The sequence below is a fragment of the Blastocystis hominis genome (genome assembly GCF_000151665.1).
Source record: "Blastocystis hominis, Singapore isolate B (sub-type 7) whole genome shotgun sequence assembly, scaffold_2".
Classification (NCBI taxonomy): Eukaryota; class Bigyra; order Opalinata; family Blastocystidae; genus Blastocystis; species Blastocystis hominis.
Window position 1 is genome coordinate 1,403,867 of NW_013171827.1, and position 26,618 is coordinate 1,430,484.

At 42.0% G+C, this 26,618-nt stretch overlaps 6 protein-coding genes; 4 read left to right on the forward strand and 2 right to left on the reverse strand.

The window, feature by feature from the left end:
* Positions 1–7: 7 nt before the first annotated feature.
* Positions 8–1,299, forward strand: GSBLH_T00002850001 (uncharacterized protein; the record flags this gene model as incomplete). The annotated part of the gene is made up of 5 exons (XM_013041370.1): positions 8–90; positions 122–267; positions 298–473; positions 504–848; positions 877–1,299. 5 exons carry the CDS (start codon positions 8–10, stop codon positions 1,297–1,299), a joined length of 1,173 nt encoding a protein of 390 aa, XP_012896824.1.
* Positions 1,300–4,388: 3,089 nt separating this feature from the next.
* On the forward strand, positions 4,389–5,550 carry GSBLH_T00002851001 (uncharacterized protein; the record flags this gene model as incomplete). XM_013041371.1 has 4 exons in its annotated part: positions 4,389–4,432; positions 4,466–5,164; positions 5,192–5,472; positions 5,505–5,550. Exons 2-4 carry the CDS (start codon positions 5,069–5,071, stop codon positions 5,548–5,550), a joined length of 423 nt encoding a protein of 140 aa, XP_012896825.1. The 5' UTR covers positions 4,389–4,432; positions 4,466–5,068.
* A 6,230-nt stretch (positions 5,551–11,780) lies between these two features.
* On the forward strand, positions 11,781–12,134 carry GSBLH_T00006507001 (uncharacterized protein; the record flags this gene model as incomplete). Its single annotated transcript, XM_013041372.1, has 1 exon — positions 11,781–12,134. One exon carries the CDS (start codon positions 11,781–11,783, stop codon positions 12,132–12,134), a length of 354 nt encoding a protein of 117 aa, XP_012896826.1.
* A 931-nt stretch (positions 12,135–13,065) lies between these two features.
* Positions 13,066–14,088, reverse strand: GSBLH_T00002852001 (uncharacterized protein; the record flags this gene model as incomplete). The annotated part of the gene is made up of 5 exons (XM_013041373.1): positions 13,066–13,333; positions 13,375–13,507; positions 13,537–13,780; positions 13,815–13,992; positions 14,027–14,088. 5 exons carry the CDS (start codon positions 14,086–14,088, stop codon positions 13,066–13,068), a joined length of 885 nt encoding a protein of 294 aa, XP_012896827.1.
* Positions 14,089–14,219: 131 nt separating this feature from the next.
* On the reverse strand, positions 14,220–15,794 carry GSBLH_T00002853001 (uncharacterized protein; the record flags this gene model as incomplete). The annotated part of the gene is made up of 6 exons (XM_013041374.1): positions 14,220–14,364; positions 14,397–14,491; positions 14,524–14,589; positions 14,620–14,769; positions 14,806–15,250; positions 15,580–15,794. The coding sequence occupies 6 exons, from the start codon at positions 15,792–15,794 to the stop codon at positions 14,220–14,222; spliced, it is 1,116 nt and encodes a 371-aa protein (XP_012896828.1).
* Positions 15,795–16,997: 1,203 nt separating this feature from the next.
* Positions 16,998–21,321, forward strand: GSBLH_T00002854001 (Translation elongation factor EF1A; the record flags this gene model as incomplete). The annotated part of the gene is made up of 10 exons (XM_013041375.1): positions 16,998–17,063; positions 19,707–19,837; positions 19,869–19,944; positions 19,978–20,268; positions 20,293–20,467; positions 20,503–20,694; positions 20,723–20,813; positions 20,843–20,930; positions 20,962–21,083; positions 21,114–21,321. 10 exons carry the CDS (start codon positions 16,998–17,000, stop codon positions 21,319–21,321), a joined length of 1,440 nt encoding a protein of 479 aa, XP_012896829.1.
* Between the last annotated feature and the right edge of the window lie 5,297 nt (positions 21,322–26,618).

Sequence of the window (26,618 nt, forward strand, 5' to 3'; positions counted from 1 at the left end):
TTTTGTGATGATTCTCGTTACTCGTTTTGTCATATATGTACTCTGCCTGCTTCTAGTAGTAGCAGAAAACGATATGTACACTTACACTGAGTAATTTGCTGAATGATTGATTTGAGCATAGTAAATCTGCTCTCCTTAACATCAAGGAAACAAATGTATATATATTTAATGAATTATCTAACGTTTGCTTTGATGGGTCGTCTCTTCTCCTTTTCAGTCTTCCGAAGGACGACTACGAAAAATTAAATCAGATAGCCGCTTCTGCCGGTAAGCCTGCTTTGAAGTGCTAAGAAGTAGGTGTTGAGTGGAAGAACATGGACAATTCTGTCTATAGCTCAAAGCAGTCCGATACCTCCTTCAACCACAACCCTCTGGGTATTTTTCTGGCGACCAGCGACAAGGAGGATTTCCAGCCGTACCGTCTTCTGAATGCTCTGCTCTACCTTCGTCGTAACGGCATCGACGTCTCCGCCGTTCTCTCTCATCGTCTCCTCCCAACCTAGTTCACCGCTGTATATCTCCGCACTGCCCGCTCTCTCAGCAACTACGCGACATCGATCGTAGCCCACTACAGCGACGTTCTTTCGGACAACTTGGGTTCGAACCTCGCTCTCAAGCCTCAGCAGCCCTTCTGCATCCAGCAGCTGCTCCTCATCACTCCCAAACCGAGCGTGCAGGACCTGATCTACCAGCGCGACGCCGTGTTTTTACGCAAACTCATCTACAAAGGCAACGCGAAGTACCCGATTCCCCGCAGAAAGATGGAAGTTCTCGTTAATTTCAGACCGGAGGCCTCGCGATGGGCATCCGAGCAGCCCGTGCGCCGGTACTTCAGCACGATCGCGAAGGTATTCCCGCGGGGAGGATGCGAAATAGAATCTGAACCCGAAGTATGTGACGCTGGGATCGATGTCGACGAAAGAAATCGTGGAGGAAATGAAGCGAATTGACGTGTTTGTGACGACGTATGGAGACGATACGGTCTTTTTGCTGTTTATGGTCCCTTATTCGGTGCTGATCGAGGTGCAACCGGACTATTTCCACGATTCCACGACGAGCATTATCGCGTACGCGTCGGATATTTATCCGGTGGTGGTTCGCGATGTGTACACGGAGGTCCCGAAGGAGTGCAGAATGGATGGAGAGCTGGTTTTGAGCGAGGAAGAGCCGTGTCGAAGCACGCTGCGGAATCGCGATATCGACTTCGATATCAAGTCGATGACGCAGTCGATCGCTCAGGCTCAGTATTATCTGTACAACTTCAAGATGAAGGAGTTGGAGTATTGGCGTGTTTGTTGAAACAAAGAGATTAGGGAGAAGAAAGAGAAAGGCGCGATGCCCATTGCTCGATCGCTCGGTTGCCTTGAAAAGTGGCGTGGTTGCGACGAAGAACGGCGATTCCGAGGCTGGAGGCATCGCTGGCGTGGGAATAGCTGCGAGTGAGGAGAGGAGAGAGGAGGCACGTGGCGATGGTGGAGAAGTAGGAGGCGATGGAGGGAGAGGAGAGAAGGGAAAGACGCTCCAACTCGGTGCCTTCGACGATGATGTTGACAGTGGGAGTAGCGATGATGGTGAGGTGGAGTGAAGGAATGGAACAGAATAAGAGAATGAGTCAATGGAAAGAGAGGAGGAGAGAGAATGATTGGAGGAGAAGAAATGAATGAACCAAGCAAGGAGCTTTAGATTCATTCAATTCAATTCAATCCCTTCTCTTTTCATTCAATTCAATTCAATCCCTTCTCTTTTCATTCATTCATTCATTACGACAAGGATATAATTTGCAAAATGTCCAATCGGCACGGTCCATGCAGCACCACCGCCGCATTCTTCAACGGACCCACGACACCCTTTTCTTGCAGCGGATGCAGCATATAATTCTCAAACATTCGACATCCATTTCCATCATCCACCACGTGCCTACAATCGATAAATTGCCCCTTTTCTACTGAATCTTATCGAGATTCTGCTTCACTTTGGGCAGCCATTTCGTCTTTCGATGAGCGCTACGCCTCGCATTTCCATCCACACACCAAACATCATATTCGTATCATGAAATTCAATGATCGACGATCGACAAAGCGAAGTCAACTTCCCCAAAACCCGTCCATTTTCATAAAAAATGCATTCTATCATCGTCATTCAATCCATTTCGCATTTCTCACTTCGACCCTTCAAATAATTCTGCAAAAACATCATCGTTTCGTTGCTGACATCGTCATCATACGCTTCCGTTTTGTGTAGTTCCAGCGTTCCATCTGCAAGGCGAACTACATCCAATCCAATCCAAATCCATCAATTACCGATCTGATTCGGACTCAAAAACGTGGTTTTATACAAGGGAACACTCAAATTATACTGCTTTTCCACGATTCTCTTATTCCACTGATCGTCCTCTTCCGATTTCACAGTTTCCTTGTTTCCCCAGTTTCCCTCTTTTCCGGTTTGATGAAGAGCAATCACTGTACATCAGCACAAACAACAAAAGAACAAACAGGATTCACTACAATCGATTACGCTAATCCGCTCGTTGCTCAACCCATAATGAAAAATATACGAATCGATCATATCTCGTCCTATCACCACTTCCGAACTAAAATCGTCCCGAAAAGTGGATTTCGAAAAGAGGAAATAGTCCATCGCCAAACCCATAAATTGTTCGTGTTGTTTATACGCATCGAGCAGACGGCCTTCGTATTCTCGCTTGGAATAGGATACAGAACGGAACAAATGGACGGTCGGAATGTTTGTGCGTCGTCCCACCAAGAGAACGTCCTGTTTTAGATTTCCCTCCAACTGGTGAGAGTGAACGAGGTCTAAAATTGTGTCCATTCGGAAGTCCAGAAGAATATCTCCGTTCATATATCCATAGTATTGACATTCTAGTGGGTAAACGCCTTGGCGGATCGAAAAAAGCGTTTGCAGAATGGATGAAAAATAGGGAAGACCATAGCTGTTCGTTCTAGGGAGAGGAGGGATTCAAAGCACTATACTTTACTTTTGGCGTAGAGTATATTCCGTTTAAGGTACAATAATCCGTGATTTCAGGATCGGAAGTAATAACAACAGAAAAGACTTCATCCCCTAGAAAACGCAGGGAATTCACGGTACCAAAATAGATTTGACGTTTCTCATTCGTCTACTTCTGAGTTTACAAAACAACAATTACAGATAAGGAACCCATTGTCGTAGCGAGGCACAATTTATAATTTGATCTCGATCTACAAAGTAATATTAGCGAAATCCACATACACAAGGATGTCGCTAACGGCGAATCGATTATGTCTTTTTATTTTTGTAACCTTCTTTTCACTTCCAGAAACCTATAGTCATAATATCAGAAGGAGAAAATGTTACCAAGGAGAGATTAAACCATAGAACTATCGGAATGATAATAGCAACAACAAGAAATAAATATTTACGCCTTCCCATGCTCCCTTACTCGTTGCTGGAGTTATACAAACGTAACTTAGATGATCTTACATCTCATTGACTACTATTATTATTAACTTTGCAACGTGCTCACTTATTTCTTGCCTTTCTATCCCATTTTACTTTCCAACAAACACCCATACCAAACTACTCTGCACTCCACTACAGTAAAATCCCTTCAAACTCTCTCTACACTGTACTGTATCAACCCACCATTGATGTGCAACACCACGTAAAAAAATGGGTCGGAAATTTGATCCTTCATAGTTTTTCCAGGAAAATTCACGACCAACACATTCATCTCTATGGGAAAAGCTCCACTGCATAGTTCACCGCATCTATCCATAGGAGTACAATGTGCAGGATCGGGCAGTAATCGATTACACTCCTCACAAAAAAGAATGACAGGTCAACAAAGATGAGTTTTCAATCTCGGGCCATGATAGCCGTGATGAATAATTATCTTTTATTGTAACATAATTATACTTGCTTTGCAGAGGGAATGCACACGAATTGGATATGTTGATAAGCAATATTAATAATTGACATAAATGCCTCCGATCACCACAAATATATCTATATTCATCATTTCTCCATTGCTTGCATGATTGCTATTCTCCAAACCAAGTGGTCCTATATAGGTTCAAATAGCCAACATTTCAGACAGAAATGACAATAGAACAATTCAATATTTCTCTTTGGAAGTCTGCAAGTTCGAACGTTTCGATCGTTATCCAACAACGATTATTCAATCGTTTTCCTTCATTCCACAATGTGATCGTTGAAAAATAGATCCCAAAATTCCGTGTTTCGGATTTAGCTTTGAAACACGAATTCCAAAATTTGCCGATGCGATTTTTGAGGAAATGACTGCCTATTGATCATTATAAAGGAAATTGTATTTCAATACTTACTATCCAGTTGTTTTGAATACCTTATTTATAAATGTCCCCATGTTTATGTAGTCAAAGACTTGGTTCCGTTTTGGACTACCCGCTTACTGGTACGTCAGTACTGGTTGATATTTCATGTGTAGGTCCTCTCGAATATGCGAGTATAATAGAACAATATCATTCTGTTCTCAAAGAAGCATATGAAGCGAATATGAAGCTATATACAATTTCTGATATAAGCCCTGAAGTAAAGGCAGTAAGGATGAAGAAAAGTGTGTTTATGTTAGGCATTTTCGAGCAAGAATGATAAGGAAAGTCAGTTGCAGGCCGTTAAATCTTTGGAACCTAGCATTCTTATTATCAATAGAGCATGTACTTTTAAACAGCCTTTGTGTAGCATTTGTCGAATGTGTTGTAATTGAAGGTCAAGGTGTCATCGAACTCATTAAAATACTTTTGTCTGGCAACGACATTGAATCAAACCCGGAAGCCGTTTTTACTCTCCTTGCCTTTCTCTACTGTTGTGTCCAGTTTGACTCCATAAAAGTATTTCCGCTCTTTTATATCATCCACCCCAGCTCTCCGTTCCCCTCATCCAAAACATCCTGTTTTTTTATCGCCGTTGTTCCACCGCCATCATCGACATTCATTCCCAAGTGTACTCCTCTCTCTTGTTGACTCAGTCATTCAGCCTCTCCGACGCAGACAGTCGTCAGCTCTCTTCCTTCCTCGCGGAATACCAGCCCATGCAGCAAGAGCTGCTCACCCAATTAACCAACTATCTCAACGAAAGCCAAGCCAAATCAAAGTCGCAATCGCAGCCTTCTGGGTCTGTTTCCGAGGTATTTCCGATGAGGAATTGCGAGTAGAATCACGCTGCTGTACGGCTTCTTCGCGATATCTGCAACGCATTGATCGGGTTTTTAGGAGAGGATGGCGAAATGGAGGAAGAGCCGAGAACGAAGTATCTGCTATGTTTAACGGGACTGCTGATCCTTCTGGACTCTCTTATTCCGTGCGGCGTGTTTGTAAAGGAGAGCGGAGTACAGATTGTGCGAGCAGTGGAGGTGTGTGTACAAACGAAGAACGAGAAGGCGAAGGAATGCTTGTCGATTCTGCGGTACAGCAGCAAGACATTTGCACTGCCGACGTGGGGAAAGGGGAGAGGAGAGTAAGGCGTAGAACGATGAGGAAGGTGCGGAAGATGATTGTAAATGCAACTGATTAGGATTGTTTGTTTGAACTATGGATGAAATGGGGAAGGTTTTGTGTAGGTGGAAAGATGGATGGTTGGATTGTCTTGATGTGTGTGAGATTGAGTAGGGGAGATAAGTGTGTCACACAGGGTGAAATGATTAGAAATAATGGGTTGATAGAGTGAGTGTGGTTTAGCATCAGTTTGTGTAACGTTTGGTAATGGAGCATCGATTTGGATTTGTCGTCAAAAGAATTATAATATTGTAATATTTGAAAAGCAAGTGCTTCTTACTTTCATACCCATTTATTCTGGGTAATTTTGATCATATTATACTCTCATTCATGCTTCACAACAGTCGATTGCTTAGTGAACGATTCATATGTGAAATAGAAGTGTTTGTACTCCTCAGGGCACACTCATGATTGTTCAATATGGAATGAAAATACCATTCGTTAGGGGGTGATAACGAAATTCTTTAGCAACTAAGTAATTATAGATATCATATGGAAAATATTATGAATTGTTTGATATAAACAAACGATATTAATGAAATACCGTTAGCTACATATCATGAACCTTTTCGATACATCATAATAAGTAATGGCAGTCATCAACATCAAGATCTTTTATCATTAATATTGACAAGATCAGCGAGAATAGGAGAAACATCTATACCCAAAAGCCTATTATTCGATTAATACTCGTAATTGATTTTGACTGAACTCTCCAGAATGAACAAGGTAGTTTGACATTTTGAAGATTTGGTATATCTAAATAGATTCAATAATTATAATACGAGATACTTTCTAATGTTACTGAGCTAGGATAACGGAAACTCTTATGTTTAGAAGTGATGGATGTTAGATTTGGAAGATCTGTATGCAATAATTCAAATCATTTCATTATTACTGCGCATTATCAATGAGCATGAAGTCACATTTGATCCATATAGTGCACCATAACCGAGTTGAATGGATTGTAATGATGGAAGATCTACATCAATCATTTCATTTGAATTCATTCAATACTTTCAATTATTGTTGTTACAGAAGCAGCGAATGCACGATCACCTAATGTAATGGATTGTAGATTTGGAAGATCTATGCATCATTCAAATATTTAATATCATATCAATACCTCGAATCACAAACGAACTAAAACAGAAATTGTATGAATCATTTCCAATTGTGCCAATTTGAATGGATTGTAATTGTGGTAGATTCTTCAATTCAAAGTCGCCTCCAAAATCACTGAAACTTAATTTTCCAATTTGAATGGATTCCAATGATCCACAATTCAATATGTGGAATGACTTTGACTTATCATATCCATACCCATTCCTTTTCTGCGTAAATGAATTGCTTCCGATTTTGATAGTTTTCAATAGATTCAATCCATCGATTCTGAACTCAGAAGCAAATGGGAAACACTCATCATATATGTCTATGGTTTCAGTATCATTTAATGGGCGGGTATATGCAACCCCTTTTTTGTTTGTTTCGTTTCTTAAATTTGAATAATTGGTTTGGCTGTGATGACGGCATGAACTTGTTTCATTCCTAACTGATAAATATATGATGAAAGCACAACCAGGTATAGATAATATGCCTCCATAAACTAGTGGTCCAATACAAATAATAAAAATAAAGACAATACTTATTAATTGATCACATATATACCATGAAAGATATCCGGCTAACATAAGAGATATAATATACAATATAGCGACGAAATAACTATGTTTTATTATGCATCCATTGTGCCAATAACATCTATAATCAACTCGCATATTCCTATACACGAGTCCCATTCCATGACGTTTTCCTTTGTAATAATTCCCGTGAAACGACAGTGTTTGCCCATCAGCTTCATATTCTTTTCCTTCTCCTTCATAAAAGTAATCATGTTCAAATGAATCACGATAACAACCTTCATAACAGCGAACTCCATTATTGTATTCAATCATTTTATTTCCTATGAATTGTTTGATTACATTTGTTTCTCTTCCTTCCTCGCATTCACTAATTCGAGTTATAACTCCATTTTTATCATAAAAATAACACTTTCCATTTAATTGTCCATAATTATCTCGTTGACTAATATTGATTATCTTGCTGTTATCATCATATTCTATCCAATATCGTTTGCTGCTGTCCAAAGGGTATATATTTCGTTTTTCTCCTTTTTCATAAAACCCATCAAACACTAAATTACCATTTTCATCATATTCTGTACCTCGTCCATGTCTATATCCATTTTCCATATATCCTTTAAAATAGAGAATACCAAGTTCATCATAGAGTTTGCAATAACCACAAGCTACCCCATCTACATATACAAGTGTGGCTATTCTAATTCCGTCAGGTGATCTTATTATGGCTTTTCCATTTATCTTGTTGTTTATGACTGACGTTTCAATAGTATATCCTTCATGAGGCGGACCCACTTCAACAATTGCCTTTCTAGACGCTTCATGAATACTTTTAATTGGAAATTGATCTGAAACGTTATATGTCCAACATTCGCAACGTTTGTTTTCACAAGCTTTATCGACTTGAATTGCTTGAAGTTCAATTGCACCTGAATTCATTATTTTTTATAAACTACAATGAGAATTGATACTAATTTAATGAAATAATTATTTGTTAAATTCGTTCTGGGTAAATAAGGCTCATAATTGTTTGTATGTGCCAATATCATTAAATACAAATAACCCATATTCATTCTTCTTAGTAATTATAGAGAGTTGTCACTACTGACAATATAATGGTGTATAATAACTCAATTAAGCATACACATATTACAGCGTTAATTCATCATTATACAACACTAATTTGACATAATATGATATATAGGTAATTAATAATACTTGTAAGTGTATTTGTATTGAGTCATATAGTGTGCATCCATTCTATCTGATTTCGATGGAAAAGATTGCTGATTTTGTCAATTCTGCTATTAGTATCTATCATATTGATAGTTTTGATATCAAAAATGCGCACATATGCTTGGGTAAAGAAATGAAACTAAATGGCTGGATTTCACTCATATTGAGTAACAGAGAATGTGTAGTATTGCAATTCAATAATGGAGTATTCATGAATCAAGGATTTGTGTTGAGTGAGCAGAAAGTGTTGAAAGTGTTTGAAAAGCATCAATTTGGTGATATTTCATATAATGAAGAAAAAGCCATTGTAGTAGAAAAAGGAATCGTGGATTTGGATCATGGAAGTCGATTTGAAGGATTGGTATTGACAGAAAACAAATTGGGAATTCCATTTGGATATGGTGAAATGTATGATGATGATGGAATATTGGTGTACAAGGGCATAATGATCAATTGGAAACGATTTGGATATGGAACGAGTTATCATAATAATGGATGTATTGAATATGAAGGATATTGGTGTGATGATAATCGATTTGGAATTGGAAAAGTGTATGATCGATATGGTAAATTAGTAAATGAATGTGAATGGTACAATGGAATTGAAAGTGATATTGATGAAAAATATGAAGGCAATGGAAGCAAACCACTGAATATGGGAATGAAACATTTGAAACTGCTAGACAATTGTGTATTGGAAGATTGGGATGTTTCATTGTTGTATAATTTGGAATCAATCGAAATCGGGAATGATTGTTTTGAATCAGTGCAAACATTCGAAATCGACGGATTGAATCGATTGAAAACTATCAAAATCGGAAACAATTCATTTACTCAAATGAAATCATCTGTCTGGGATTATAAAAAGGCAAACAGCATATCGAAATCATTCCACATATTGAATTGTGAATCATTGGAATCCATTCAAATTGGTGAATATAGTTTCAGTGATTTTGCTGGAAACTTTGAATTGAATAATCTGCCCTCATTACAATCCATTACATTAGGTGAAGTAAAAAGTAATTCACGTAACTTCTTTTGGAGTTCATTTGTGATTCGAGGTATTGACATGATATTGAATATTTGAATGATGCATAGATCTTCCAAATCTACAATCCATTACCCTTGGCATTGATACTTTTTATGAATCTATAGCCACAATAATTGAAAGTATTGAATGAATTCGAATGAAATGATTGATATAGATCTTCCATCATTACAATCCATTCAACTCGGTGAATGCGCAATTTGTGGAAGAGATGAAGATGAATCATGTTCGCTGACAATGCGAAGTAATCGTGAAATGATTCGAAATGATTTGTTTTGTAGATCTTCCAAATCTAACATCTATTATCAATTCTGAAGGATATAGTTTCTATTACCATCGTGTACTGACATTGGAAAGTTGTCCTAACACTGAAATTTGATCGCATTTAGATATTCCAAATCTTCAAACTGTCGATCTATCTGATGACTGGGATGCTGTTCCATTCGAGTTAGTTCAATCGAAATCAATTTCGAGTATTGCTTGATTGATGTGATTTGATTCATAGATGTTTCACCTGTTCTCGCTAATCTTGTTCAGTAAAGCTGAGCGAGATTGTAGGTTTTTCGTATTGATTCATTTTTTGCTTTGCTTTTCTATTTGTTTGTTTGTTCAACCCTCTTTCTATAACATAATAAGCGACCATGCAAATGTTGAGTATTTGTAGCTTATGATTCTTCACTTAGTAAAGTGCTTGAAACAATATACTTTCTAGATTAAATATAATATGACATCTCTTTTTGGAAGATATGGAAATGATCTGATGTACCTAATACTGCATTTAAACTATCAGAAAGCAAGAGTATCACGAAAAATCCAATTTTCCATTCTCATGCATTGCACAAATCTATATACAGATTGCCGCCAAAAAAACGTTTCCTTATTTTTCTTTATTCTTTGTTGGTATCTCATGCTGGGAGACGATCTTAATTTCTTTTATGTATGTAACTAATTTACCAATCATAATTATAAGGTTATTGGTCGAAGTGACGATGAATGCGGATATTGCAAAAAAGAAAAGACAACACAGTACTTTTTGAATTTTCTATGAATCCAGATTATATTTACATGGAGAAGACTTTAGTCCTGAATCTTGTGAAGCACTTCTTTATTCCGGATGGAGGCGATGTGGCAGCCTGTTTTATCAAATCTGTGAAAAGCCACAGAACTGCATTCCACGAATGATTATCACTCTCGTTAATGACTTTGAGCCTTCTCGTTCTCAGAGGCATGTATGAATTTCATTTAATTGCAATTTTAGGTTATGAATCGATTTGAACGCTATCTTAAAGGTGAACTGTATTTAGAGAACGGGAAGCTAAAACCCGTTCACTCGTGTGTAAAACAAACTCCTCCCGACTATTCCACTTACCTCCAAGCGGCCACAACCCTTCTGGAGAGTTCGCTCCCCTCCTCTGCGCATCATCCCATCAAAGTGGGCCGAACCGTTCGCAACGGCGAGCTCCTCATTTACTCCCGCTTCCTCCTCGAGAACGCCTCCTTCCAACCCCACGCCGCCTCCATTCTCCGCTCCCTTCAGCAGCGAAACGCCCTCTTCGCCTCCATTTCCATCGACAATCAACACATCAATTTCCACACCGCGGTTTTCCCCAATCGCTCCTCCGGTTCTACGGTTTCCACGGTTTCCACGGAGACGAAGCCGCACGTGCTTCGGATGGAGCTGGTTCCCGCGGGGATGGACGCGGAGGTTCTGGCGCTGTACAACAAATATCAGAAGGAAACGTTCGACTCCGAGGAATCCTCCATGGACGATTTCCTCTGCTTCCTCGGACCCTCCAATATGCGACACGTTTCCCCGGTTTCCCCGGTTTCCCCAGTTTCTCCGGTTTCTCCAAATGAGGTAGAAACTCACATGACGGACAATGAATCCGACTCGGTTTCCCCAGTTTCCCCAGTTTCCCCAATTACCACCAATGCTCCTCCGTCCGAAACTCCCGAAACTCCCGATGAATCCGATGAATCCGAGACCTCTTCGGTTTCCCCGGTTTCCCCGGTTTCCCCGGTTTCCCCGGTTTCTCCCGGGGAGGGCACGTTTTGGTGGAAGTGGTACATCGACGACGCGTTGGTGGCGTTTTCGGTGCTGGACGTTTTGCCGGACACGGTGGTAGAAACGTGGAAACGGGTGAAACGTAGTCGGCGGTGTACTTCGTTTACGATCCTGCGCTGAAGGCGTTGTCGCTGGGAATCGTGTCGGCGCTGAAGGAGATCGAGTTGACGAAAATCGTGGGGATTTTTGGCGTTTTGGGTGAGGGATAGATGGGGAAAAGGGTCTATAGTTTGGGGCTATATATTCACGAGTGTCCCAAAATGAGGTATAAGGGGACATTCAAGCCGTCGTTTGTGTTGTGTCATGAATCGCGGAAATTTGTGGAGTTTAATCTGGCGAGGCCGTTCTTGGAGGAACATGCGATGCGATTAATTCCCAATGAGGACATCAAGGGGTTGTCTCAAGAGGAGAAGGAAGAGAAGATGCTGCTGGTGCTGATTTATGAAGAGCGGACGCTGATGACGTATAAGCAAGCGGTGGAGAAATATGGAGAAGTTGTGGAGAAGAAGCTGAAGGAGTATTTGCCGCTGCTGAGTCCGCCGCCACCATCGAGTGTGTTTATTATCACATTGGAGTGTATTGTTTGTGTTAGTCACGATCGAAGTGTGGCATGAGTGTTCCAACATGCTATTTTGGGCTGGTTCATTTATTTTTATATGCATCTACGAACTCCCAGGAATTCGATTTGATGATAAGTGATCGTTAGTCAACTCATTCCTTGATTGGTCACAACTCGTGAAAATCATTCGTATAACGATTACTACACATCGATTCCAAGCCCACTTTCACCCTAATCATACCAAGTCTAACCATTCCTTCCTTGTCTCCTTGCCCTTTCCTTTTGCAACAAACACTCCACATTTCATAACCATTACTCGTCGCACTCTCGTTGAACCTTGTGGTCAGTCCCACGTCTACCGATCATTTCCCTCCATCTTTTCCCACCAAACGTATCTGGCAGGGTTCTCAAAAATCTCGAGATCAAATCCCTCACCACTTGTATATATCCTTCTAGCTCATTCTACTCGTCACCCTGCTTCTCTTCGCACACTCGGTCCTGCTTCGTAATCATCATCATGTATACGCGATCTCCAATTTTCGTTACTCGAATCCGCACAACCGACACGAACTCCACGACCTTCATCGCAATCGTAAACTATACATAAGCATCATCATCATCATCATCATCCAGATCTTCCTACCATCCCGTTCGTTTTATCCGCCGTAACGCTCCAATTGTGCTCTTTACACGCATCCAGTACTTCCTCATAAATCCGAGCTGGACTCGACATCGTCAGCAATGCGTTGCACGGCAGCGGCGGACTCAGCAGCGACGTAATCGGACTAATGGAGCACTGAATCGCCGTCCGCAGCAGCGAGAACACGCTATCTCCCTACAAAATACCCCCGATTTCTGGAATTACCTGCACCGAAAACGCCGCCGCGCGCTTTTGCTCCGCCGTCTGCGCGATCCCCGCGGTTAACGCGGGCGTTTCCTTCTCCACAGGCTCGGCCTTGGCGGGTTCCGCGGGTTCTGCCGCCAAATCATTCCCGCGGTACCATGGATGTTGCTTGATCTGCATGTGAGGAGATAACCGCGGTGAGGACTTCGGCGAGGGAAATGCGCGCTGTGGGGTCCGGGACGAAGATTTTCGCGATTAAATCGCGCAGTTCGCGGCTGAAGAATCTGCGCGTGATGTGCAGAAAAACCGCGGGATACGGCGGACAAGTGTAGTCGGCGTTTTGGATGCGTCGAAAGAGCGTGGAGAGCGAGGGCTCGTCGAAGGGAAGATAGCCGGCGACCATCACGAATCTACCGATGAGCCAATCAGATCACGCGCCGGGCCGAAGGACCGGTTTGGGACCCACAGGACCACGCCGCAGCTCCAAATGTCGCTGAAGCGCCCGTCGTAACCGCTGTCTTTCAGCACCTCCGGGGCGACGTAGTTTGGAGACCCACACGTTGTGTGCTGCAGCGAGTTCGTGTCTATCGTGGAAATAGGGAAACGTGGAAACCGTAGGTGTCGCCACCGACGAAGGCGGAGAGGCCGAAGTCGGAGATTTTGATGTTGCCGTTCTTGTCGAGAAGCAGGTTCTCCGGCTTGATATCACGATGACAAATGTTGTGGCTGTGGATGTAGCTGACTCCCTCGATGAGCTGGCGGAAAAACTTGCGCGATTCATCTTCTTGGAGACGTCCGTTTTTGAGGATGTAGTCGAAGAGTTCGCCGTTGGGAACGTATTCGATTACGATAAAGATCTGAGGGGAGAACGAGAACATGATCATGCGATACTTTGGATTTGCAGCCGAGGACTTCGATGAGGTTTACGAGGTTTGGGTGCTTCAGTTTGTTCATAATACTTATTTCGAGCTTGATTTGTTCTGATAAATTCTGCTTCTTGATTTTTTCTTTATCAAATATTTTGATTGCTACCATTTCTCCTGTAGCTGTGTTCTCGGCTAGTTTCACTCTACTCTGTACCATTTCCATTCCATCACCCCTACTTCCCTAAAGATCCCTCTCCCAGTGTTCTTTGCAATATATACTTTCCAACGCGATGGGCCATGAAAAGGGCTGCTTCTTGGGTTTGCTATGAATACAAAAAAATATCCCTATTTTTGTATTCTAATATTTCATTATTTATATTATTCTTTCTTCTCATAAACAAACATTAAAATTCTTTAGTTCGTTACCATTTTAGAGACCAATCCACTGTCCACGACCATTCACGTTGTGGATTTGGGTTTGGATCGGAGAAACGACTGCCCATTCATACCACACGCGCTTCTTGTCTGTTCGTCTCCATAAATTCACCACGACACGCTCTCCTTTATGGACATAACTAGAACCATCCAAAAACATACAATAGCCTACAAGGGTGTATCGATGGGAATAAACAGAGGGAACCAACTTACCAAATTCATCGAATGGCTCTCTGGAGCAATCGAAAGCTTTACATGGTCCGAGAGCTACACATCGATCCCAGCATGAACAATCTCACATCACTTTCAAAGTATCCCGAGAATCCGTGCACGATTCCATCCATCTGTACATGTAATATGACTTGCTAGCCATGATGGTTCATTTTCACACCTACCTTGAAGCATCGGAAATCGCCATTTCGCTGGTCTGGATGGTGGAATGTGAAAACGGGCTGCACATCACTTAGCAACGCAGCAGCGTGGATCTTCACCACGTAGGTAGCCTCGAGTGGTTTGGAAACGAGGAGTGGACTGACTTTTCGGATCTATTGAATCAGCCAATCAAAACTCAAAGAAAAAACAACATTTTCGTAAATCTTTGTCGACATACAGCAAGCCATCAAGCTCGTGGAATTGTGTGGAACAAACAAGCCTCCAGCCAACAAAAAGCGCTGAGCGCCGATCAGACACTCAGGGCTCAGCTCGTTATCCGCAAACGAGCCTAACAACTCCGAAAGAATGACATCGCTGTAGTATTCCGGCTGATAAAGCCGCATGTCCGCTTCCACGATGTGCACTCTCTCGCCCCATTGCAGCTGTTTGTGCATCGCTCTCAGCGTCTGAATGGCGTTCGGGTTTTTCTCGATCGCGTAGACGACGATTTCTCGCCTCGTTCGCTTCGCAGCGTTCAGAGAACACACGATCAGCGGTCCTCGTCCCGCTCCGACGAGCGTGATCACGATTCGAGCTGCGAATGAAAGGGAAAGAGAAGAGAAAACGTTCGATCGGGATGGAAGGATGCAAGAGCTCGCCATTCAATGAGTTTAATGAGTTCAAGTCAATGGGTGATTTCCTTTCATTCAATGAGTTTAATGAGTTCAATGAGTTCATTTCATTCATTTGGTTCATTTCATTCATTTGGTTCATTTCGACTGTTGATTTCATTTCATTCAATGGGTTCAATTCAATGGTTGCTTTCGTTTCGTTCATTTCAATACTCGCTGCTTTTGATTCATTCGATAATCCAATCGATGGAAGCAGCGTTCGATCCGCTGCGTACCTCGCTCGATTATCCTTCGGACCTCGCTGATACGACGCCAACACCTCCACCAACGCCTCCTCATACTATTCCTCACTCCCTCTCCACGCTCTCTACGAAATAGTATTTCATCCGGTCCTTTTCGAACACGTCGTACGTCGCGTTCTGCAAATTGTCCATCAAAGGCTGAAGCGGAATCTGAACCACTTCGTTGTACTCGAACAGCTGCTCGCCGAACGCGTCCAACCCCGGAGCGTCGCTGAACAGCTTCTGGAGATACTGAAAAACACAAAAACACAAAAACACAAACATTCATGATTACTTTCAATCCACGACATTCTTCGGGAATCGGGCCTTCGATCGCTATTCGAAGCGGCTTTGTGTACTTGTACCAAATCAAAAAGTCTTCGCACCATTTCGGGAGTTTCACTAATGTCTACACAATCATTAAAAAAAATATGGAGGGAGAACCTCCGATTGCCAAGAAAAGAGAGAAATGGGGAGCAGAATCGTGTGAAGTGATTCCGCTTCCCATCGATGAAGAACATCGGGATCAATGTCGCAATTGGTGAGACGAAGACAAGGCTGGACAGCAGGTGAAAAATCGAGTTGTTTATGGAAGAAACTCCACGTCCTCCACGTGGAAGAAGCTATGAACATGAGAGTGTATGTGTGTGAAACAAACGATCAGGAGATAACGGGTCTTGAATGTCGACGGGGATCCAATACTAAAAATAGTGAGATCAATTCGAAAAGAGGTACAGGCATTGCATATTTACGATCGATGAACTGAGCTAGAAGGGAAGCGTAGTTTGCGTTGCTCTCTGGGTTCAGCTCGGGACAGAGAATCGAGGGAACACCTAGATAGTTTGCCCACTCGATTTCACGAATGAATTGCTATGGTGAACGAAATAGGAAGGAAAGTACATCTTCACTTGTTAAACGAACAGAAGAGTCGTTTGAATCCAAAGAGATCGAATTGGATACTTGACCCACGATTCGATTTGTCCACAGTTTGATATCCAGAATCACGTTTGATTCTATCATACTTAATAATACAATCTAGAGCATACCAGTTCCTTGGAACACCAAATCACACTGTCCCTGTTGAGTTTGTCTAAAACGTAAGAACGCTTCGAACCAAATAGAACCGTACAATTTACGAACCAGTGGGACGATCACAAAATCAGCACTTTCCGGAATATTCTTCCCGTGATCAAACTCCCCCAAAGCTCACCATTTCAAGATATTCCTTCAAATCATCCACAGGATACGCCTTTCTTCCATAGAAAAAGTACTTTGCCATTGTCTAACAAACAAGCAAACAAATCCATGAATGTTCTTTGCAGTTTCCCCTCTAATGCGCTTCCGCCACATCGACATAATCCTTATACCGGCAATTCTGCATCTCTCACTCTCTCTCTTCCGCCCTACCTCACACGTCTCCGGCGATGTCAGCATCACGCCATCAATCACCGGATAGAGTTTTCGAATCGACGGCGTCACGGGCTGGAAATGCTGCATAGCACCCTCTCCTCACAACCCACCAAATACTTCTTCACCTTTCGCAGATCCTCGTCGGTGCAGTTTCGGAATCTTCGCTGAATTCCACAAAAAAACGCCCACAACAAAAACAATTTCATTGAATACAACGCGTCGATCTCCGGATTGTGCGCGCCGCTCTGCCTCTCATTCCCTCTCCGCTGCTCTACTTGAATATCCACGCCGGTGAGGTACAAAACCTCGTGGCGCAGCGATTTCACCACCGCTTTCTTCGCTTCTCTGCGATTTTGGCGGGCTGGCGAAGACTCCTCCGCCTCGTATTTAAACCAGTGCTGGATGTCGATCGCTTTCGCGAAGTCCACGCCCTTCTGGAAGCCCATCCAGTTGATATCTGCGTGGAAAAGGGGAAACGGAGATACCATGACCGATGCCTTGGCCGACTAAAATGCAATCGGAAGGCAGAATTCGCTTGATTTGCGCTTTGCACGATTCGAGAGAGGGCGCGTTTTCTAAATCGGCTTTTCTAGAATGGAGAAACGTGGAAAGAGGGAACTGGATTCCAGTGAGAGGGGTCAGATAGGAAACAATGGGGACAGAAGGCTTGACGAAGGAGGAGTAGATGACTTCGCACATGGAGTTGACGATCGCGATGCGAGCTACTTCGCGATCGCAGTGGCGATTCCCCGATGCCACACATTCCACGTCAATGCTGTAAACATTAAGCTTTTCTATTTGTCAGGTATGCATCGCTTGATCACTTAGAGCCTCCTGATCACTCAGAGGAAGGAAAGATGGTTCAAAATCTAGGAACCAAACAAACAGGGAACCAAACTGACTTGCTGGAAAGTAAACCTGGTAAAACGCACAGTCGATTCCTTTCCAGTCTTTTTGTTCGTTTTTGTTGTCACTTCATGATTACTAGTCATGATCAGAGGAACTGAGTCGATTCCACGATGCAACTCATAGAACCTTAATCCAGGGTTGGTATTTCCTACATAATAACCAAAAACAGGAATATAGGGAAGGTCCATTCCGTAGTATTTGGAGGATTCCGGAATAAACTCAGAAACATTGGGATTAAGTTTACTCATGAGTGATTTACAGAATTTGATAAAACGACTCAATGTTAAACTTTTTTTTGACTTTGGCTAAAAATGAAGTCCCGATATAAGGCTGCAAAGGGAACTCGTTACAGCTATGAAGATAGTTACGACGATGCTGATATTATGTTTTCCTATGATGACTCGTATTCCGAATCTCAGCGTATGCTATTGGCTTGTGGTGCTGCTAACGTTGTAGGCGATCATTTAATGAACCCGAGTAAGAACACGATTTGTAGGACGAATTACGATCTTGTTTTTTCTAGCTATCAATCTTGGTAGTGAAATACCTGATGATGATAACGGTTTTTTCGATTCCTCGCTGGTAACTATGTAGATTTGCTGAACGATTGTTTGGACCAAATCGACTATTTCTTCGACGGCAAAGCGCAATACGACGAAGACTTCATCGTGGATCTTCTGCGTTCGAACAATTACGACGTGGAAGAGGCGATCAACTACATCACCGAGAACGAATGCTCCAAACCCGTTCACGAAAAGATCCAAATCCCCAAGGTCTCATCTCCCGTGGTCCTCTCGCTTCACACGCCTCCTGCCTCCTCGACCCCTCCTCCCAACATCAATAGCAACAACAAAAGCAATAACAATGGCAATGGCAAAACGACGAAGGTACGCAGACCCTTTTTCTCTTCAAAACCCAGCCATCCACCCACCAACCCACTAGTCAATCTACTAGTCAATCCACTAGTCAGCTTACTAGTCAATTGAATAGTCAATTGAATAGTCAATTGAATAGTCAACCCACTAGTCAATCTACTAGTCAATCCACTAGTCAGTCTACTAGTCAATCTACTAGTCAATTGAATAGTCAATCTGCTAGTCAGTCTACTAGTCAATCTACTAGTCAACCTACTAGTCAATCTACTAGTCAATCTACTAGTCAATCTACTAGTCAATCTACTACCCATCCCTCTTCTTCCTCCCTCACCGTACTTCCTTCCACCCCGCCTTCTACCCCCCAGCCGCCTCCCGCCTCCACGCTCGCCTGCGCCATCGCCTCCCTTCCCTCCGCGCCTCCCTCCACCGCTCCTCGCCCTGCTCCCTCCGACCGCCTCTACTCGCTCCACTCCGACGTTCTCCACGGTATCTTTGTTCTTTCCTCCCTCGATTCCACGCAGACGCCTCGCTTTTTCTCTTCGACCGGCCCTCGCCCGACGACCTCGTCGCCTCCATGCAGGCCGCGGGGAAGCTCCGCACCCAGCAGCACCAGCGCGCGCCCATCGACGTTTCCACCATTTCCACCTTTCTCCTAGTTCCCGCTCCCCGCAAAGTCCCTCGCAGAACCCTCCCGTCTCCCCGCGGGACACCAGGAAGCCCATGAAACGCCTCGCAGTCCCGCGGAAATCGCCGACATCGCGGAAATCGCGGGGATCTCCATCTCGAAGCCGGAAACGCCGCGCAGTCCCGCGGAAATCGGCGAGGAATTCCGGTCGAAGCCGATTACCCCGCGGGAAAATTCTCCGAAGCCCCGCGGGAAAACCCCGCGGAAATCGCCGCGGTCGCCGACGGAGGGCGCGTCGAAAAGTGGAAACCGAGGTTCGGAGAGCGTGGAACCGGAGGTGGTTCGGAGCGTAGTGTGTTCCGCGGGGATTTCGTGTAGCCTCCCGCGCTGGTAGAAGGGAAGGAAACGGTGACGGTGTTAATCGCGGGACACGTGGACCACGGGAAATCGACGATAACGGGGCACTTGTTAGTGGAGTGTAACGTGGTGAGCGAGCGCGAAATGCGGAAGTGGGTCGAATGGGAGGACGGTGAGGCGCAGAGCGACGAAGGAAGCGAAAGAACTGGGGAAACAGTCGTTCAATTACGCGTTTTTGATGGACCAGAACCCCGAGGAGGTGGGATCCCCTGTTTTTGAAAGTGAGGCGTAGCGCACACACGGCGTGACGATCCATCTGGGCGCGATCTCGCTGCAGACCGAGGAGCGGTGCGTGACGCTGCTCGACGCGCCCGGTCATCGCGATTTTGTGGCGGCGATGATCGCGGGAGGACTGCGCGCAGACGCGGGGATTCTCGTGATTTCTGCGCAGAAAGGAGAGTTCGAGGCGGGATGGTCAACCGCGGGAATCACGAAGGAACACTTGCTGATCATGGTGGGGAGCGGGATCGAAACGCTCGCCATTCTAGTCAACAAAATGGACACCGTACACTTTTCGAAACTGGTGCGGAATTAGTGCGGATATGAGGAAGCTCGCTTTCTGGAGATCCAAAACACGGTCATTCCGTATCTCAAGCATCTCGGATTTAAACGCAAAAACGTTACCTTCATCCCTACTTCTGGCTTGGAGGGCGTCAATCTTTCCACCGTGGATTCCAAAAAAACGCCCTGGTTTACCGGGCCGTCGCTCATTCACTTCCTAAGTCCATTTTTTCCCCCTTTTTTTTCTAACGCGCAGACTCACTCAGCAGAACAATGGTGGATTCCGACGTGGCCAACACCAAGGAAGTCGTTATGACCGTGCATGATGTTTACCGCGGGGATATGATGGGAGACTGCATCGCCGCACACGTCGCCCGCGGATTCCTCGATTCCCGCGATTTAAAGCCACTCATCCTGCTCCCAGCGAAACTCCCGCTCACCGTGAAGTGTAAAAATCGGGAGGATTTTTGGAATAGCGTTCCTGGTGAATAACCACAAAGCCACCGTCGCTTCCGCGGGAAATAACGTCGTTTTGATAACCGCGGGAATCGATTTGGCGTCAGTGAGGTAGAACCGAATCGAAATTGAAACGCTAGCCGCGGGAATGTGATCACAACGACCACGTGTCCGATGAAACCGTCGAACCGAATAATCGCCCAGATTTTTGTCAACAAAGAAGCGGACGTATTTCTGGAATTCCAAAAATAGGGGGTAGATGCCAATCATGAAGGGATTAACGGTTTTGCTGCATTTGGATGGGAATGTGGTATCCGCGGTTATCCAGCACGTCTTGGCGCAGGTCGATTTCGCGGGGAATGTGCAGAAAGCGAAGCCGAAGTGGAGAATTGATCGGGTTTTGAGGGGTAGAGTGGTGTATGGAGGACAATGGGCGTCGGTGGAATTGGCGCTGGATCGGGAAGTGTTTGTGGCGGATTTCAAGAGCATTCCCGCGATGTCTCGGTTTATCATGCAAGACAAGGGCGTGACGATGGGGATTGGACGAGTGACGGAAGTGAAGAAGTCGAAATTCCACCGAGTTTGGAGTGTTTGTTTGAATAAAGAATACGATGAATGAATGAATGAATGAATGAATGAATGAATGAATGAATGAATGAATGAATGAATGAATGAATCAGAGTGTAATGTGTTGATAGGATGGAGAACATAAGCAATGAAAATAATTCGAGATAAAACAGCCAACACAACACACACTTCACTCCACTAAAAGTATGAAGTAGAAATAAGAGTCGTTGATGGTATTAAATAAAGCTTTATTTGGAAATAACTATGACTAACAAAATCATAATCGATAATCCTTTTGTTTCACAAAACACTCTTTTCTCATATGGTTAATTTCCCGTATAACAATTTCCCATTATCAGTTGTTTTGTATTATAATATTTACATCAATCTTATCGTAATACAATGAAATAATGTATTACTTGTCTCGAAATTCAATCCTCTTGATATTAAATTTACTATCCATTTTTACTGCTAATTAATGTACTTCTATTCAATATACACAAAACAAATGAACATATCGAATTCCACTCACATTTCACTTTAATACACGTTCTATATGATTACTTTAGTTATAATCTCGTGTATTATTAAATCGATTCAATTGATAATATGAATTCAATTACTCTATATCTCGTAATGTGTCATATACAACATATCCCTACAAAGAATACTTACTAAGAATCGATTATTTCGTTTTAGCAGGTTCTTATTTGATCGATTTTGCGTTTCATTCTACACACAAAATTCAGTGAGGATCGGAGCAAGTAAACCTAACCAATCTGAGTTGCAATAACGGAATAAATACATCGATGAATGAATGATATCCCAAAAAGCAAAGAATGATAGCAAGAGCTGTGGAACAAACATAAAAAGTGAACATTAAATGCATAATAATCATTGAATGGAAGAAAATGTGTAGATCCAATCCTGCAATTACTGATGGATTGGGTTTTATAAAATACTACAACATGACTTTGTTTGTATGACATAGGATTGCGTGACTTGGACAAGATCAGAAAGAATGGAAGAAATATCTTTGAATGAAATCAAATCAATTATACAACACTCGAAATTGATTTCGATTGAACATACTTGAATGAATTAGGAAGAGAGACATCTTTAAGATTTGGGATTTCTATATATTACTAATTAATAAACATAGGACTACTTTTCAATGTAACTACTCTAGGAAGAGAAAAACTGCTATTTTCAGATTTAATGGATGTTAGATGTGGAAGATCTACAAAGCAAATCATAACCAATCAATTCATTCATACTTCGCATTACCAAGGAACATGAATCATCGCATGCACTTCCTTCGAGTGCACATGTACCGAGTTGAATGGATTGTAATGATGGAAGATCTATATCAATCATTTCATTCGAATTCATTCAATACTTTCAATTATTGTTGATAAGGAATAATTGAATGCAAGATCACCTAATGTAATGGATTGTAGATTTGGAAGATCTATGCATCATTCAAATATTCAATATCATATCAATACCTCGAATCACAAATGAACTAAAAAAGAAATTGTCTGACCAACTTCCAATTGTACCAATTTGAATAGATTGTAATTGTGGTAGATTCTTCAATTCAAAGTCGCCTCCAAAATTTTTGAAACTAGATTCACCAATTTGAATGGATTCCAATGATTCACAATTCAATATGTGGAACGATTTCGATTTATCATTTCCAAAACTATCAATCTGCGTAAATGACTTGTTTCCGATTTTGATAGTTTTCAATCGATTCAATCCATCGATTTCGAATGTTTTCACTAATTCAAAGCATTCATCGCCAATTTCGATTGATTCCAAATTATACAACAATGAAACATCCCAATCTTCCAATACACAATTGTTAGTCAGTTTCAAATGATTCATTCCCATATTCAGTGGCTTGCTTCCATCGCCTTCATATTTTTCATCATCAATATCACATTCAATTCCATTATACCAGAAACATTCAATCATAAGTCTTTCTTTGCGATCATACATTTTTCCAATTCCAAATCGATTATCATCACACCAATATCCTTCATATTCAATACATCCATTATTATGATAACTCGTTCCATATCCAAATCGTTTCCAATTGATCATTATACCCTTGTACACCAATATTCCATCATCATCATACATTTCACCATATCCAAATGGAATTCCTATTTTACCTTCTTTATTAGTCAATATCAAGCCTTCAAATCGACTTCCATGATCCAAATCCACTATTCCTTTTTCCACAATGGTCTCTTCTTCACTATATGAAATATCACCGATTTGATGATTTCCAAACACTTTCAACACTTTCTGCTCATTGACCAGAAATCCTTGATTCATGTATGCTTCATTATCGAAATGCAATACTACACATTCTCTATTACTCAATATGAGTGAAATCCAGCCATTTGGATTCATTTCTTTACCCAAGCATCCCTGCACATTTTGAATATTAGAACTATCGATATGATAGTTACTAATAACAGAATTGACAAAATCAACAAACTCTTGCATCGATATGTGAATATCACGAAATCCGTTTCTAGCCAAATTATGTCAATATATATTCACAGAATATAAGCACTATTATTATTGTTTTAAATAACAGGTTTTTATTGTGAATGGTTATTGTGTCGTAATGAGATTGGCTTCAATAGTCTGATACCTCCTAATAATACTTTATCTAGCTTATAAAATGAACGCAAAGGCAACTAAAATACGAAGATAAGACTAAGGTGGGCGTACTCTATTAATATCTGCGCAACATCGAATATATCGCTATATGCCAAAAAACACATTTGCTCGTGCAAAAATGATGCAAAATTATAGAATATGATGTATAAATAGGTTATTGAATAATAGTAAAATGAGAACGGCCATATCTGATGGAAAGCGCCCTAACCCGTCCGATCTAGGAAGCTAAGTCATCACGAGTCGAGTTAGTACCAGTGTGGGTGACTCGCTGAGAAGTCTCGATGCTGTTCTTTTACTCCAATGTTTTATTCTAATTCCTTTTTTTCCATTCTATTATGTTCTATTCCATTATTCACTTTTCCATTATTACACTCTATTCCTCTCCTCTCCACTCCTCTTTACTCCATTCTACATTTATTCATCCATTCTTACTGTTATTATTTTTTAGCAATAGCTATGTATTGACACGTTTTGCGCGAAAATAGGTTTTGGATATTTTCGATCAAAGTTTTTTTCAGATCGTGTTAACTGCGAGCTGGCCGCTCGAAGTTACCCCGCAGATATCATTTTCCATCTCTCGCCGTTACTCGCCTTGGACAACTTGTATTTTTTACCCTTCAAAAGAAATAAGGAGGGCAAATTTAACCTTTGCTTATTTTGTTCACCCCTTTTGTCTAAGGTAAAGAGAGGCAAACCATGCACTTCTCCATGCTCATCCAGGGATCACCGGGAAATTATTCATATACCTGGATCAACCCGTACAAGTATCGGAATCCCTACATCACTTCCATGACTGTTTTCTTCACACCCAATCCAGTTATGTTCAACAACGTGGATTCTATGAATGTGGTCACCAACTCGAATGACGAGGAGCTAACGATTCCTCCTGACTACTACACGATCGGTCAAATCATTGCCATCCTCAACACCATGACTGATACTACATTCTCGATATCTACGAAGGCTTCGAGTTATGGGTGTATTTATATCCAGTCCACACACCATCGATCTCACCAATGCTCCTGACATTCGAGAAATCCTCGGTTTGGAAGGACAAATGGTCATTCTACCCGCTTCGTTCTATGGATCGAACGTGATTGATATCACGCGAAATCGCCAAGTGATCCAAGTGTACTCGTTTCTCGTGCATTTCTCCGATCTGAAGATTGCCAACCAGAACAACAACCTGCTCACCACAATGATCATTGACGATCCCGAGGTTAATTATCTCCGCACCGTGGAAGACATCTGCATTCCGATGATAACCCGATTCGACGGATTGCTGTTTGTGTTCCGCGATATGGATGGTAATATCATGCGATTGAACGGCGAATTCGAACTCCAATTGACAATCGAAGATGTGATTGATCAAGTGCCTTCCTCAATTCTACCGATGAACCAGTTCTCCATGATGGAAGTGTTCGGTAATACTACGAAGAAGGAAGTGAAGCTGGACAATCCTCTGTGATTCGATCAATGTTCCATCTCATTTGTGTCACTCTATACCGATTTCGTGCTGCACAACGTCCCAACCGATCAAGTGGTATTAATCGATACGGGGACATCCCCACACGAGGTGTTAATACCCAGAGGAACTATACGACATCACAAATGGCATGAGTGTGATCCGAGTGTACAGTAGTATCAATGCTCAAACAATCGGTCTGAAGAGTCCGTTGATCGATAACCTGATTCATGTATCGATGGGACTAAACAACATGATCACCTGGAATAACCTATCAATCGATGTGATTGAACAATCGAACTTGGATTCCATTGATTGGGTACTGACAGATGCGAATGACCGTCCGATCTCCTTGAATTCGAATGTGTACATCTCATTCACGATATCTTGTAAGTACAACTTCAGTAAGGTATTCAAGAAGATAGATAGATAGATAGATAGATAGATAGATATCAATGTCTATCTTCTATATATATCTGAAAAGTAATAGTTTGATTGTTGCCTCCAACAAATAATCAGCCAGATATGTCTCACAGCTTGATATTGGACAACTACTCATTCCCATAGAGTCCATTCTTATGGATTTCAGCTTTATCATCAACAATACTGATATCACTATTAGTGAGTAATTCTATTCATCCTAATGAGTTGGGAACCAAAGCATTTCACTTTCATCAACCAACTCATACAGCAAGTATTATGTATACTATTGTTATTCATGCTCGTAATAGAACAACATTGTGAATCACTTTGTATCCCTATTGAAGTGGTGTACAATTCGATCCTTCCTTTAAATAGGAGATATTCTGCATTATTTGGCAGGTGGGGGATACTATATGGGTTAGAATAAGGGATAGTATTCTCTGGCAATATAACAAACTCTGATAGGTTCAGAGTGCATCAAAACGACAAAAACTGGACACCAACTATCCAAAAACCTAGAAACAGTGGAATATGAATATATCTCTATTTGTTCGTATAAAATATATTATGTATTCTACCTTATTTTGCTCAGTTCTTCAACGACACACCCACCTTTCTCACAAACTCTACTATTCGATTCTACTATACACATATCACATATTATTACTATAAATGATAACCCAAAAACTGCTTATCGCTAGCTTTTCCATTTTCATTCCTATCATCATCTTCTACATACCCTATTTCTTTCTATCCCATCT